Below are 16363 nucleotides of genomic sequence, written 5' to 3'. Positions count from 1 at the left end.
GTGAGAGTGTGCTGTGAAAGCTGTGTGCTGTGAGAGTGTGCTGTGAGAGCTGTGTGCTGTGAGAGTTGTGTGCTGTGAGAGCTGAGTGCTGTGAGAGTGTGCTGTGAGAGTGTGCTTTGTGCTGTGAGAGCTGTGTGCTGTAAGCAGTGTGCACTGTGAGCAGTGTGCAGTGTGTGCAGTGTGTGCAGTGTGTGCAGTGAGAGTGTGTGCAGAGAGTGTGTGCAGTGAGAGTGTGCAGTGAGAGTGTGTGCAGTGAGAGTGTGCAGTGAGAGTGTGTGCAGTGAGTGCTGGGAGTGTGTGCGTGCAGTGTGCAGTGAGAGTGTGCAGTGAGAGTGTGTGCAGTGAGAGTGTGTGCAGTGTGCAGTGAGTGTGTGCAGTGTGCAGTGAGAGTGTGTGCAGTGTGCAGTGAAAGTGTGTGCAGTGTGCAGTGAGAGTGTGTGTGCAGTGTGCAGTGAGAGTGTGTGCAGTGTGCAGTGAGAGTGTGTGCAGTGAGAGTGTGTGCAGTGAGAGTGTGTGCAGCGAGAGTGTGTGCAGTGAGAGTGTGTGCAGTGAGTGTGTGCAGAGAGAGTGTGTGCAGTGAGAGTGTGTGCAGTGAGAGTGTGTGCAGTGAGTGCTGGGAGTGTGTGCGTGCAGTGTGCAGTGAGAGTGTGCAGTGAGAGTGTGTGCAGTGAGAGTGTGTGCAGTGTGCAGTGAGTGTGTGCAGTGTGCAGTGAGAGTGTGTGCAGTGTGCAGTGAAAGTGTGTGCAGTGTGCAGTGAGAGTGTGTGCAGTGTGCAGTGAGAGTGTGTGCAGTGTGCAGTGAGAGTGTGTGCAGTGAGAGTGTGTGCAGTGAGAGTGTGTGCAGTGAGAGTGTGTGCAGTGAGAGTGTGTGCAGTGAGAGTGTGTGCAGAGAGAGTGTGTGCAGAGAGAGTGTGTGCAGAGAGAGTGTGTGCAGAGAGAGTGTGTGCAGAGAGAGTGTGTGCAGAGAGAGTGTGTGCAGAGAGAGTGTGTGCAGTGAGAGTGTGTGCAGTGAGTGCTGGGAGTGTGTGCAGTGAGGGCTGGGAGTGTGTAGTGAGAGTGTGTAGTGAGAGTGTGTGCAGTGTGCAGTGAGAGTGTGTGCAGTGAGAGAGTGTGCAGTGGGAGTGTGTGCAGTGAGAGTGCGCAGTGAGAGCGTGCGCAGTGAGAGCGTGCGCAGTGAGAGCGTGCTCAGTGTGCAAAAAAAATTTACATTTTTTTTTAAAAACGGGAGCCATGTGAAAACCGCGTTATAACGGGTCGCGCTATAACGGGGTTCAGCTGTATATGCAAAATCAATCTTTGAAACATATTTCATTAGCATAGGCTTAAGGTCATTTTTACTTTAGCCTAAGGTTGCATTATCTTTCAAGTACTTACGGTAGCGTTATGTCAGACTTGACATTGCTCCTTTCCAGACACTGAAATAGGTCTTTAGCTTGAGTGAAAAGAAACCAGAGAGGGAATACCACCAGAAAAAAAGCGGTTATTAAACTCATGCCTAACTGTGGCGCTACACCATCCAGACACGGCAAAACCCTATTTCAGGGTCGGAATAGGAGTCATTCCAAGAATAACTATGACTTAAATAACGAAATGTTAAGTCCTGCGTTAAACTTAATGGGCTATAATGGATTGGGGATGCTAAAATAACTCATTTACAAATCATTTGCATGTCATTATTACTAATGGCTGTTATGCTATAGTAACGTCTTTATAGGAGAAAACATAGTTACATAGTAGTTGAGGATTTAAAACAGACATATGTCCACCAAGTTCAACCCTTGTTAAATTTAGACAACAGATACTGATCCTATATTTGTATTTACAGTATATTGATCCAGAGGAAGGCAAACAAAAAAAAAAACCCCCGTGACACATTATCCAATGATATCTCATAAGGGGAAAAATACGTTCCATCCTGGCTCTAAATAATGGCAAATCAGATTACTCCCTGGATCAACATCCTTGCAATGTTTCTCATTTCGTACATCTCTGTTTTAACTTTCCTTTCTAAAAAGTTGACCAACCTTTATTTGAAGATATCTATTGTATCTGCCATCACAGTCTCCATGGGTAATACATTCCAAACTTTAACTGCCCTTATTATATATAAAAAAAAAAAAAAACCCTTTCCTTTGTTGCTGGTGAAATCTCCTTTCCTCTAACCTTAAGGTTTCCCCTAACTTTCTGTAAGAGGAGCCCATCTCCTCCTGAGGGTCCAAAACCAGCAGCTCTAAAATGTGGGACCTCAATTGGCCCGAGTTATGGGAACTAGAAAGAAAAGGTCAAGTAACCTTGGAATCCAGATTGCACATTTGTCCTCATTAAATCATAATTGAAATTTTGTTTGGTTTGTCCAATATTGTATATGCTACATGAGCATAAATGAGGGGATCAGATACTCAAGAGTTAGACTCCCTTAATGGCAAACATAGTGCCCTTCCAGGTATGTGAAATATAATTACCTGAATCAATATATCATTGGATCCCAGCACTCAAGAAAAAAAAGAAGATGATTTACTTAAAAGTAATTTCCATGAACATTTCTTACAAAGATTTACACAATTAAAGCAGGCGGATGAAAATTGAGATAAAGACAATAAATCTCATGTACTAGATTCAGGTCACAGGTCCTATAACTCATTATGGCTGAACCACTAGAGAAATCATTCACATGATACATTTGTCAAATAAATAAAGAAAGAGATACTTATCCACCAGTGGGCGTTCTATACAATCCAGAAAACACAGACAACAGCAAGCAGCATTTAATTATGGGAAGAGGGGCAACATTTCAGATATTAGCCCCTTCTTCTGTCCCGTTCCCCCATGGTAAAGGAAGAAGAGGAGGACTTCCGTTCAGTGTCAAAAAGGTGGATCGCCAATGGAGAGTATTTAATCGACAACAAAGTTGAGAATGCTCTATTCGTCTCGTTGTATTACAATGCGCGCGGCTATCATAGCGGAACCTATACAACGAGCAGGAAGGAGCATTCTCCATTTTTGGGGACGGGTCGGGCGAGATACCCTGAGCTCTGATAACTCATGGCCTCTGAGTCTTATTCTTGAACAGTAAATCTGACCTACTGTATTAAATTGTTTACGTTTGCCTAGAGTAGCTTTTAATTGGTTAACCAGATAGCTTTAACTAGAGAACTTAGAAACGATCATAGATCGTCATCGTCCAAAATCTTACCACGCACAGTCCATCGAAATCTCGCAAATGTACTATATGGTAACTCTCTTGTAGTGGCAACATGATGAAAAGTCTTAAAATGCAAGCGTCTTTTACAATCAGTTGGCTTACTGTAGTTAACACTTGTGCGGTATTTTCCAAAGTTACAGTACATGCAAAAAAATGCATAGTCTGGACAGCAAATTCTACAGAGAACTTAATAGAATTATGCACAAAAATAAATTATTCCTTCCAAAGACGGAGGAAAATAAAAGACAACAATTGTATGCACACAACGCTGCGTATTTATGATAATCAAATGTTTGTTTGTTTGTCAGCACGAATATAATAATAATAATGTTCTTGTATAGCGCTGCTAGTTTTACGTAGCGCTTTACAGAGACATTTTGCAGGCACAGGTCCCTGCCCCGTGGAGTTTACAATCTATGTTTTTGGTGCCTGAGGCACAGGGAGATAAGGTGACTTGCCCAAGGTCACAAGGAGCCGACACCGGGAATTGAATCACGTTCCCCTCTCAACTCTCACTGCCAGTCAGTGTCTGTACTCACTGAGCCGCTCCTTCTCCCATATGCAGTGTTATGTGCATACAATTGGGGTCTTTTATTTTCCTCTGTCTTAGTAGGGAATGATTTCTTTGTGCTATGTCCAATACTTCCCCTAGTGCACTCAAACCTCAACTTTCATATCAACAGAGCGGGCAGACTCTTTTGTTCACTTAATAGAATCATGACATGACTTGACATAAGCCAGACTTCCTGTCCCTAGAGCTGCAGGAAGAAACGAAAAATGCAGCAACTCCAGGGACGGTAAGCAGCACAAAATTGTTAGTCTGGCTACATCTGTAAGTCAAACTCTGTAAGAGATTGTGGTCTACCTCTCCAAACACAATACTGTAAATATTTTCCTGCTAATGTACCATTCATCATGTAGAGAACACTCTGAACCGTTAACTTGTAGCAATGCTGCACTTTCCCACATACTGTAGCTGTTTGTCATAGTGTTGTACTGTAAATTATTAAGGGGAACTTACTTTTATATGTTATTCTCGTTATCGTATCCCTGTTAAGCATACGATTTAGGAAGGGATTGGATGAATCCGTTACCTTAAAAAAAAAAAAATGAAAAATACAGTACATAACTATCAAAATAATTTTCACCAATTGACAAGTATTACCATACACACGGAAAATATTAGGATAAATATTAAATAAGTAATCTATTAGTAAAAAAAAAAAAAACACATGCGTATGTGCTACAGGTTGTAGCTCCTTTGAATGGACCAGTAATAAACAAATCTATACTTCTGCAGTAGCATTACAAATAAGCGGCGGTTAATGGTCCCTCAGGTCTCTTTGGAGTCTTAAGGATATGACTAATAATTATCTATAGTTAAAATTATTTAACGGTTATTGGATCAGATGTTCAAAGTTCCGTTAAGTCACTTCCTGTGACATTCACCTAAATGAAATGTCAAACAAATAATAACAGTTTGTCTTCAAAGCACAATAAGGTAACATTGTCCTGCAAATGATATGCAAATTATGCATTACCATAACAGTGCAGATCCACTAATGTCAACTAAGGAACATTACAGTTACAGTATTGTAGGTCACACACATACCTAAACTTGGCGTTACTCACATCCATACTCTTAAATAGGGCTTATCTAGGGTCCGAATGGGTGTAACGTCACAGTTATGCCTCAGTTAACCAAGCATTATAACGAGCATTCTTTCTCTCCTTCTCAATTTGCATTAAACACCCAAATGCAGGGCGTGGGTCAGAGTAACGGCGAGACATACATAACGCCACGTTGTTCTAAAATGACATTACGCTAGAACAACGACACGTTAAGCCTATTCTAACATGATGTACAATGGCCGCTGCTTTTGCATACAATTAGCTTTGAAGATATGAGTTAACCTCAGAGAACATAATGTCATTTTTGTTTTTTTAGTTAATAATAATAATATGTTCTTGTATAGCACTGCTAGTTTTACGTAGCGCTTTACAGAGACATTTTGCAGGCATGAGTCCCTGCCCTGTGATGCCTGAGGCAAAGGGAGATAAAGTGACTTGCCCAAGGTCACAAGGAGCTGACACCAGGAATTGAACCAGGTTCCCCTGCTTCAAACTCTCAGTGCCAGTCTTTACTCACTGAGCCACTCCTTCTCCCTACTAATATTATTTTATAATCGCGGATTTAAAGGAGCTTTGTGGATCTATCCTTACATATGCTAAACAGGAATCAAATATTTCACATTTACTATGGCACTGATGAGAAAATTATTGTTGTATACAGTATACAGTATAACCTTCACATCAAAGGCATTTAATTGACTTTGGAATTTAGGATTTATCCTAATTAAAAAAACATGTAATGTTAGAGAACATACTTACTTTTATAAATATAGTAATTACAACTAATCCATTTGGACTTTTTGCTGCCTCTGTTACGTTTGTGTACAGCTCATGGTTGTAGTGTATTAGTTGAACCTAGAAGAAAACAGCACACATGCATTTTAACTTAATTATGCTTTAGGAAAACCTGCTCAAAAAAAGGTAAATGTTTTCAAAACACAATTGAAATAAATAATGAAGGACCACAAAGCTGCTATAGCTGTATGAATCTCGCTAAACCTCTCCATTTTTAGAATAACAATCTACAGTATTCCAAAAGAATCTAAGATGTAAAGCTATGATTCCATATATTCTGGGAAGCATAATCATAGCCCGAGGATGTAGTCGCTATGTTATGGGGACTAGCGCTTCGTGACTACATCATCCCCCAACTGAGGTTTGTTTTGCAGCTCAGAGCGCATTCTGAATTCCCATCGAGGGCAGGATACGCTTTCTGCCCAGTGAGGAAACGGAAAAGCAGGACTTCTCTTCTGTTTGCTGCAAAATGGCCGCCGCATTCACGTTCAGGCCTGCACAACTCCAGTCCTCGAGGGCCGCAAACAGGCCAGGTTTTCAGGATATCCCTACTTCGGCACAGCTGGCTCAATTAGTGGCTCAGTCATACTGAAATCTGTCGCCCCCTCCCCAGTTTGCGCACCCCTGTGGTTTTTTCCCCGCATGATTGAATAAAAAGGTGACCAGACATACCTCCCCAGAAAATGCTTGTCCATTCAGAAGGTGCTCTGACCCTTGCCCATCTTCACTTCCAAAATGTAACCGAATCTCTTCTAAGCGATGGCTGTATGTTAATGGCCCTCCAGATATATTTACTAGATGTTCCTTGTCAAGCCTGAGCGATACATGTCTTCCTGTATTGTACATTGTCCCACTCACCTAGAAGTAGCATGCAGTAAAAAAATAAACACATTCTTTTTAATAATAAAACACATAAAATGACATTAAAACATCTTCTATAAAGTGATAATGCTTTCAAAATAGGTCAGACTGTCATTACTTATTATTATTATTATTACCTAGGTCATACAGTATATATATATATATCTTTATATATAAATATATATATATATATATATATATATATATATATATATATATATATAATGGAAATAGCCGTGTTAGTCCAGTTGCGATAGTGCAGAATAAATGAGTTCTTCAGTATTAGGTGATACCTTTTTTATTTGGACTAACAATTTATGTCACAGGACAAGCGTTCGAGAGTTCTCCTCTCTTCCTCAAGTCAGTAATATTGATTAACAGTGGAATCTATGGCTAAAACAGTGTTTGGGAGATCAGGGAAAAAGAAACAGATGTACTGTAGATAAGGTAGGATGAGATAGTGTTTGAAGACACGGAAAGGTGTAAAACGGTGACAAGGAACAGCATGGAGCGGGAAGGGGATGCTGTGGGGGGGGGGGGGGCAAGGGGCGCAGAAGGTGTGGATAAGAAGAGAAGCAGGCAGGATATATATATATATACATATCAGTTGCAGACTGTATATATACACATACTATATATATATATATATATATATATATATATATATATATATATATATATATATATACTGTACATATAAAATAGGAACAAAATAAAACCATACTCAGCATAAACAAGACATAATTAAAAACTATTTACATTAAAATTTAAATATTGCACCTGAGGAGGGGAGATCCCCGAAAAGTTGTGCGTTTGCAACCTGCAAATAAAACAGTTTATTATACTTTAATGTCTGGTGTTAAACTTTATTAGAACAGTGTGGCAAGGAGATATCCAGCTTCAAGTTTAACAAGGTGGCAGAGTGGGATCCCAGCCACTCTTCAACTGCCTGCACATTACAAAGAAAAAGGACACCCACTACAATTATCTATAAGGCGTGCGGTAAGATCTAAAACCATTATCCTAACTATTTAAATCAGAGAGAGTACAAAAATGATATGTATATACTATATATACATATATGCATATATATATATATATATACACACGCACGCACGCACGCACGCATATATATATATATATATATATATATATATATATATATATACGCACGCACACACACACACACACACACACACATATATATATACACACACACACACAAACACAAAAGAAAAAAAAAGTATCCCACATAAAGCACTAAGGTGTAAACAAAATACAACAAAGTTTATTAATAAAACACATCACATAAAACACAAAATTAAAACACTCTCTATCTCCCCCAATGTGGTCCAATCCCACTTCACTCCAAGTTATTATTATCATCTTGTGTAAACATTAAATTATTTTCATTTTGGCTTATTTCCTGGTTGACATTTTTTTCGTTTAAAGTCAGTGAGTGCTGGAACATTGGTTGATATTTGGTTATTTACACCATGCTGTCACTGAACACCTAGTGGCAACCACAATTTGATGTACAAGTGTTTTTGTTTTTTTCTGACTGATATTTTCTTTATATGGACTTCCTGAAAACCAATGTCCATGGATCGAGGTGTAAGTCTGTACCTGTGATTTTATAAATTCATGTTATTTTATTTTTCCAAAAATGTTGCGTCTTTGGACATGACCACCATATATGAACCACACTACCCACCTTACCACAGTCCCTCCAACAATCATGAGAAGAGTGGTAAATGTGTTTAACTCTAGCTGATGCAATCGTAGTAATATTTTATACAGTAGATATTTTTCTTAATAGTGGAGCAAGTAGATGCCCTCGTAGCTCTCAGCCACATATGTTCCCAATCCTCCACCCCTTATGACGAATTCCGTTCTCTTTCTCATGCAATCATTTACCCCAATTTACAATCCTCTTCATTCGAGCTTCGGGACAGCAAACGGAGAAATCGCCCCTTTTCTAATAGACCTGTTCTTACACATGACTTCAAATGTTTTTAAATCTCTACATGGGTCAGGCATTTTACACTTTTTCATCAAGAAATGTTTCATTGGCGTGTATTGCCTGGAGGGGCCTCTGTGATGCCTGCACAGGCCGGTTCCAGGTACAAGGTGGATGATGTGATGATGTACTGCTCCAAACCAGAGGTCAAGGTTATGCTCTGACAACAAAAATCCTGTAAGGTGAAGCTTGTTCGTGTACAGCAGAGTGAGTGTACACTGGCACAAGGTCAGCTTGTGGAGGGGTGCCCAAACGTTAAATATCAAAGTCCTTATCCACTACCAAGGTCTTGGTTTTTGGTTTGGCTTGTTTCACCCTGGGTTGTTTATTCTTCCTTGCCTTGACCGCCTGGCGAGTCCTCACAGGGGTCCTTTTTTTGGAGCTTGCTATAGGCACCAGTTCTCACAATCGCAATGCAGAGGACGAGTGCACAGAACCTTGCAATCTTCATCTTTAGCTAAGCACAGATGTTAAGTGCAAGGTATACTGCACGTGTTTATTTTGGCCACGTAACTTTTTTTTATCCTGATCAGTTTATAGAGTGTTAGAGCATCCCGACGTGACTGGTGCAGACAGAGGCATTAGACAGAACGATTCTTCCCTTCAGCATAATAAGCCGGGATGTACATCAGTCTGCTTTTATTGTTATTTACTTCATCATAAGACAATTAATAAAATCCTCAGCAACAAAATTATTGGTGTGCGAAAAGAATACAGATACGACAGTCGCTTCTCCAGTGCAGTGCAAAGGAGTCTGGGCATGCTATCCATTACCATGCCAACAGTGGAAGAAGAGAAAGAAATGTCACTCGTCCAATTTGCAAAGACTAATTATTACCGTGCTTGGTTTATTATAGGCTTTGTTCCTTTCTAAATTTTGCTATCCTTGTCAGTTTATGATGGTGTTTTACTGTATCTGCAGGCTTGTCAAGAATCTAGTGGGTGAAGTAAGGGAGATTAGAGTAATTCTCCAAAGTCAGCCCGACCTGAAAATCTCAGAGATAAGTATCCAAGCAATGAGAAGAGAGCGCGGATTCAGTTTTTGCCCCACCATACAGATGTAGCCAGCTTTATCTCTACCCTGCACCGCATGTGCTGGTGAAACGTGGATGAAACGTGGAGAGCAGGGGGGAATTGCCCATCAGGATTAACACAGGGGGGGTCCCTGCTTCTGAATGGGACTCCCGCTGTGCTAATCCTAAAGGGAAAATTATAGTAGGGGGGGGGGTGTGTGTTCAATTGTTGCATCAAGTTAAACAACTATCAACCTTCAGCGGCTTCACCGCGGTCAGACTAATAGCCCATCAGGATTAATACAGCGAGGGTCCCTGCTTCTGAATGGGATTCTCGGTGTGTTAATACTATCGGGCCGCACTGTTAGAGCTGTGCAGAGGGAGGGACCGCTTCAGTCTGCTCTTACTGCGCAGCTCTTTCAGACAGGTGTGACCCAATAGGATTAAGACAAAGTACTTAACCCCTCCTACTACCCAACCGAGAGGTCTAACCACCCACCCCGGGTCAACTACCCGCTTCACCCACCCCCTCCCTCTACCCCCAATAAACATTAAAATACAATACAAACACCAATACACCCATTGATTGCCAGTGTGGTTACCTATGCTCTCAATAGGAGCAAAGATAACCCCAAAGGCAATGAAAGTGCACCCTACAATGCACCCCCTCAACTCCCCACCCACCCCTACCACATACAGTACAGTAATGGGCAAAATCCCTAGTATCCAGATCTGGATAATAGCGTACTTGCCTATTGAAATATAAAACATTACCAAAACATTACCCAGCCAGCATATAGTACATAAAGGTGATACTTACTCCTGCCAGGATGAAGGCCACCCTTGTCCTCCTCGTCTTCACTGGGCACCGACATTAAAAAAAAAAAAAAAGAGGCTGCAAAAAGAGAGCACAGCAATTTGAAAAAAAAAATAGGTTTTAGATCTGACTGACTACCGAGTCAGAAAAAGAAATACGAATCTCCCCCCCCCCCCCCTCAAAAAATGGTGAAGAAACCAAATAGAGCAAAAAAAAAAAAGGGTTAGAAGTGTAGTTAGCACCGAAAGAAGCAGAGGGCGCTCTGCAGCAGGAAAGGAGCAAACCCCTACAGTATGTCTTCAATTAGAACTTTCTCAAATCAGAGCGAAAGAAAGAAGAGAAGCATTTCCGATTTCTTACTGCATGTAGAGAGAAATCCCCCAAATACTTCCATTGTGATAAATAAATGCCCTTACAGACCAGGAATACGGCAAACATCCTAAAAAAAACTTTTCAGGCCCACGTGCCATTCATCAGGTAAGTGTTTGTTGCCTCACCTTTCTCCTTTGCAAGGTACTTCAAATGAGTTCATATTTACCCATACTCCATTATAATATATCTTTAAGCCGCTGCCACCACCAAAGAAATATAAAATATGTCATTAGTTGCACTCTTTGGTCCCTGTTTATGAAGAAAACGATGCACTTAACACACATAAATCTGTTATATCAAAATTAGTCAGAAAATGTAAATTACTCTCTACCAAGTGTACAACAATTCAATCAGAGCCCAAAGTATTACTTACTATAAGGGTAGATTTAATATACAAAAATACCGTGCCCAGGTACAGAAAAAGATTATTGCAAGAAAATACAGTTATAATAAATGCAGACAATTTCATCAAATAAATAATGATAAACAAAGAATTCCTATATATTACCACAAAATATGTACTGTATAAGGTTTTTTTCTCAAAAAGGTCTTGAGTTGAATAGTATGAGCAACGTGGATCCGCTTATAATGCAGTGTTAGCGTGGCTCCCATTTAAAAAACTTCTAGGATTTACCATGTCCGGACACACACACACACACACACACACACACATACACACACACACACACACACACACACACACACACACACACACACACACACACACACACACACCTGAACCCCGTTATAACACGGTGTTCTGGGTCCACATATTGAGACCGCATTATAACCGGGATTGCGGAAAAACAAAAACAAATGGCTGCCGCGATCACTGTGTGCACAGAAGATATCCAGTCTGCACAGGGGATGCTTCAGGTATGGCTTCAGGGTTGTGTGTCTGTGTGTCTATTTGGGGGGGGGAGAATCTCAAGCAGGCTCAACAGTGCGGCAGTATGGCAGTGACTTCTCCATCACGCTCACTTCTATCTCCAAATGTAGTGCCTGCGTCTGGGGATCGCTGGGGGGTGGGCACACGCTGAGGTCACTAGAGGTTACGCACAAGCAGCTGCAGCATCATATATAATTCTGGGTGATTCAACAGCCTCACTATATGTATTGTATGGAATACCTATACCTGTTTACATTATTATATGGGACTGGCACCAGGCCATCGTGAATTCTACTACCGGAGTGTGTGGTCTCTCTCCCCCTCTCCCCCTTTTTGGAACTTGGAGGGCCTGTCCCTTTACTAAGGAGTTAATTATGAAGCTGTACTGCTTTTAAGGGCAACTTTATACAGATGTATGAATACATGACAGACGATTCCTTTGTAACAGCTATTCGACGTCCCAAAAGCCATCTACTGTCTGTAACATCCAATTTCCTTTAAATGAGCCCAAACTGCTTTGAAAAAGTAAAATTGTCGGTGAATATGTTAGTTGGTTATCAGAAAACATGCTCAGCTAATGGTATTCTTGCAATGATGTGCTTGGTTCTTCTTAACTTTATGGAAATGTTCAGTTGTATTTTGTGCAGATACAACATCTGTCACATAACATTCAAAACAAAAAGTACAGCAAATAAGTTGATAGATATTGAATATGTCCATCTAGCAAGTTTACTTGAATTTAAATGCCATCTTTAAATTAGCCACCATCAGTCTAGCATTTCAAAATGAGACACATTTGAAATATATAAACATATTCCAAGCCTTTATTAACCATTTCTGGTTTCAGCGTATTAAACAATGTAAAATATGCAATGAAAAATGAGGAACACATATTTGTGGTTTTTAATTGCAACTGCATACAGGGAGACTGACAATATTTAGAAATCAAACCGATGCCGATTGTTCAATATAAAATATACAAGTACACTGTACTGTATGTGTGAGAGAGGGATGTGAAGAAATAAAAGGAATTCTACAGTTTAAACAGGTGGAGGAAAATAGAAAAATGTGAATATAACCATCATTTGATATCATTTGTTATTAAATAATTTAATCATAAAATTAATCTAAAAAATAGCCACATGCAAAATCAGGAAAAATATAGTACATATCCCTGCTTTACTTTATATGCAAGGCCATTCCTTTCATCTCTAGCTCTTTGTTTTAGAAAACATTAATCTGCCCAGATGGTGAAACATGTTAATCTCGGATTCTCTCTGTTACTATGTTACCAGATACAGAATAGATTTTTTTTTTAATGAAATGGCAGTTTTAAGGGTCTATGGACAGCAACACATATTTTATTATTTCCTTCGATTCGTATGTATTATGTCGTGACAACGTGACAATATCATACAAGGTTACATTTTCCACATTACCTAGTGGGGTCTATAAAAGATCACATGGATTTGGGGTATATACGGTAGAATATAGCCCTAAGTGCCAGCTGCTGCTTCACAAAACAAACGTGGACCTCTTCCCCCACACAATATGCCAATTTATTGGTTAATTCTGTTAAAAAAAATAAATTGGCATTTTGGAGGGGGAACTTGTTTTATTTCTACTCCTGGGGATGCAAGTTATATATTGATATGCAATATATTCCTGCCATAATTGATAAATAAATATTCCATTAACTCCTTAGTAACTATAGTAAATATAGTGGTTATAGTGGTTATACAGGCCAGCATCAAGCATGCCTTTATGCGGACTATGGCTGCGCTTCTAGTGCCTTACAACGGCGACGTGACATCGCTCGAAAACAAATACATTGACTCCGTCGACAGCGCTTATAGTAAGTGTGACGGCGATGGAGCGACGTCGCGGCAAAAAATTTGGTAGACGGGTCTATTTGATTTTTTTTAGAGTCAGTCACCATGTGTGACTGTCTCTAAACCAATCAGAGACCACGGCATGACCCCTTTGGTGACGTCATTGGCAACCGTTGCTAAAAACCAAATTACAACTATCGCAGGTGGCGACGGCGTCGGGTGACATCATCGGTTGCGTCACTGTCGCCAGCACTATAAGCGGGGCCTAAGGTACCAATTGGCTAATACTTTTAACTTGCTAACTAACCCTTATATATCATACCACTATGAAATGAAAGGTGATAACCCTGCCATCCTCCCCAGGGGATTAATTTAGCCCCCTATGGAAACTACCTTTAACACCCACTTTCCCCTACCCATACCCCCTCTCAACACACCTAATCCCATATTCATATACAAAGACTTAAAGAAAAAAAAATAAGAGAACTCTTCAAATAAAGTAAGAAAGTGAGCCTCCATGTGAATCTCAGTATGACCAACATGATGTTGAACAAATGTGTCAATTCTATAAATATCAAAATTCCTGGAATAGAGCAGTGTTTCCCAACTCCAGTTCTCGGGGAACCCCAACAGGTCAGGTCTTAAAGATATCTCAGCTCCAGCACAGGTGGGTCAATCAGCGGCTCAGTCATTTTGACTGAGCCACCGGTGCTGGGAGCAGGGATATCCTTAAGACCTGACCTGTTGGGGTTCCCTGAGGACTGGAGTTGGGAAACACTGGAATAGAGATGACAGTACAGTAATGTCTACCTTGACCTAGCAAGTATCAATAGATGGGAACCTTTTGAAGAAAGAAATTAGCAAAAAAAATGAAAAAAGGATTGCAACCGTAACAAGTTATTTAAGTACCTAATAGCAAAAAAATTGAAAAGAAAATATAGGGCCCTTTCAATGTGAGATGGGTAGTCAAATTATTGGATATAAGGAAAAAGCAGAAGTATTAAACTAATTTGTTGTCTCTGTATTTACCAGGGAAGAATCAATTGCAATAGTAGTGCAGTCGAAGGAATCCACAACCTCTATATTAATGAGCAATTGGTTAACTGAGGAAGAAATTCATAGACAGCTTGATAAAATTTAAGTAAATAAGGCACCTGGCCCCGATGGCATACATCCAAGAGTCCTTAAGGAGTTAAGTTCAGTAATAGCCAAACCGTTTACAGTTAATATTCAAAGACTCCATTTCCACAGGCTCAGTACCACAAGATTGACGTAAAGCAGATGGGGTGCCTATATTTAAAAAAGGAGCTAAATCACAAACGGGGAATTACAGACCTGTAAGCCTGACATCAATAGTGGGGAAGCTACTTGAAGGTTTAGTACGGGATAATATTCAGGAATACCTCATGGAAAACAAAATTATTAGTAATGGTCAGCGTGGATTTATGAAGGATAGGTCGTGCCAAAGTAGCTTTATTAGTTTCTTTGAGGAGGAAAGTAGGAATTTAGACCAGGGTAATGCAGTTGATGTGGTCTACTTAGATTTTGGAAAGGCTTTTTATATGGTTCCACACAAGAGGTTAGTGTATCAAATAAAGCAAATTGGACTCATTAAAAATATTTGTTGTAAATGGACTTTTTTCAGGTTGGGCTAACGTTTTGACTGGAGTACCTGAGAGGATCAATACTGGGACCCATGCTTGTAAAATTATTTTTTAAATGACCTTGAGGCTGGCATAGAGAGCAAAGTCTCCGTCTTTGCTGGTGACACTAAATTGTGTAAGGTAGTAGAATCAGAGCAGGATGTAATTTCTCTCCAGAAGGACTTGGAAACTTGGGCAGGTAAATGGCAGATGAGGTTGAATACAGATACATGTAAGGTTATGCATTTGGGAAACAATAATAAACAGGCAACTTACAAATGAATTAGGGATAAATTAGGAGAATCTTTGATGGAGAAGAATTTAGGAGTGCTTGTAGACAGCAGGCTTCGTAATAGTTCCCAAAGTCATGCAGTAGCTGCAAAGGCAAACAAGATCTTATCTTGCATTAAATGGGGAATGGATGGAGGGAAGTAAACATAATTATGCCCCATTACAAAGCATTAGTAAGGCGACACCTTGAATATGGAGTACAGTTTTGGGCAACACTCCATAGAAAAGACATTATGGGACTACAAAAAGTGCAGAGAAGAGCCACCAAATTAATAAAGGGGGTGTATAATCTGATTTATGAGGAGAGGCTTGCTAAATTAGATTTATTTACATTAGAAAAGAGGCGTCTAAGAGGGGATATGATAACTATATACAAATATATTCGAGGACAGTACAGGGAGCTTTCAAATGAACTATTCATCCCAATGGCAGTACAAATGACTCGGGGTCATCCCTTAAGGTTGAAGGAAAGGAGATTTCAAAAGCAACAAAGGAAAGGGTTCATTACAGTAATGGCAGTTAAATATGAAATTCATTACCCATGGAGACTGTAATGGCAGATACAATAGATATCTTTAAAAAAAAATGGTGGGACCTATTTTTTTTAGAAAGGAAAGGTATACAGGGATATACCAAATAAGAAAACATAGTAAGGGTGTTGATCTCTGGAGTAATCTGATTGCCAATATTTGGAGTCAGGAAGGAATTCATTTTTCCCCCTGATAAAATATAATTAGATGATATTTAACTGGGGCTTTCTGTTGGCTTTCCTCTGGATCTATGTGCTGTAAGTACAAATATAGGATAAGTATCTGTCATCTAAATTTAGCATACAGTAGGTTGAACTTGATGGACATATGTCTTTTTTCAACCTCATCTTCTATGTAATTATGTAAATATGTAAATATATAACTATGTATATACCCAAGTTCTAGAGAAACATACAGTGGAATAAAAGAATCTGGTCACCAATGTGTGCAAAGTCTAAAAGGATTAG

The 16363-nt window shown here is 39.8% G+C and overlaps 1 protein-coding gene across 3 annotated transcripts in view; it reads right to left on the bottom strand.

The window, feature by feature from the left end:
• CA10 (carbonic anhydrase 10) overlaps positions 1–16363 on the bottom strand; it is a 107541-nt gene that overhangs the window by 21910 nt on the left and 69268 nt on the right. For all 3 annotated transcript variants that reach the window (XM_075579860.1, XM_075579859.1, XM_075579857.1), the window contains 3 exons: positions 6301–6486; positions 5593–5688; positions 4223–4295 (listed from right to left, as the gene is read on the bottom strand). In XM_075579860.1, the coding sequence (XP_075435975.1) occupies positions 4223–4295; positions 5593–5688; positions 6301–6486 (355 nt within the window). The remainder of the gene's footprint in view (positions 1–4222; positions 4296–5592; positions 5689–6300; positions 6487–16363) is intronic.

This window comes from Ascaphus truei, chromosome 22 (genome assembly GCF_040206685.1).
Source record: "Ascaphus truei isolate aAscTru1 chromosome 22, aAscTru1.hap1, whole genome shotgun sequence".
In the NCBI taxonomy this organism is placed as follows: domain Eukaryota; kingdom Metazoa; phylum Chordata; class Amphibia; order Anura; family Ascaphidae; genus Ascaphus; species Ascaphus truei.
This window is presented reverse-complemented; position numbering and strand designations above follow the sequence as displayed.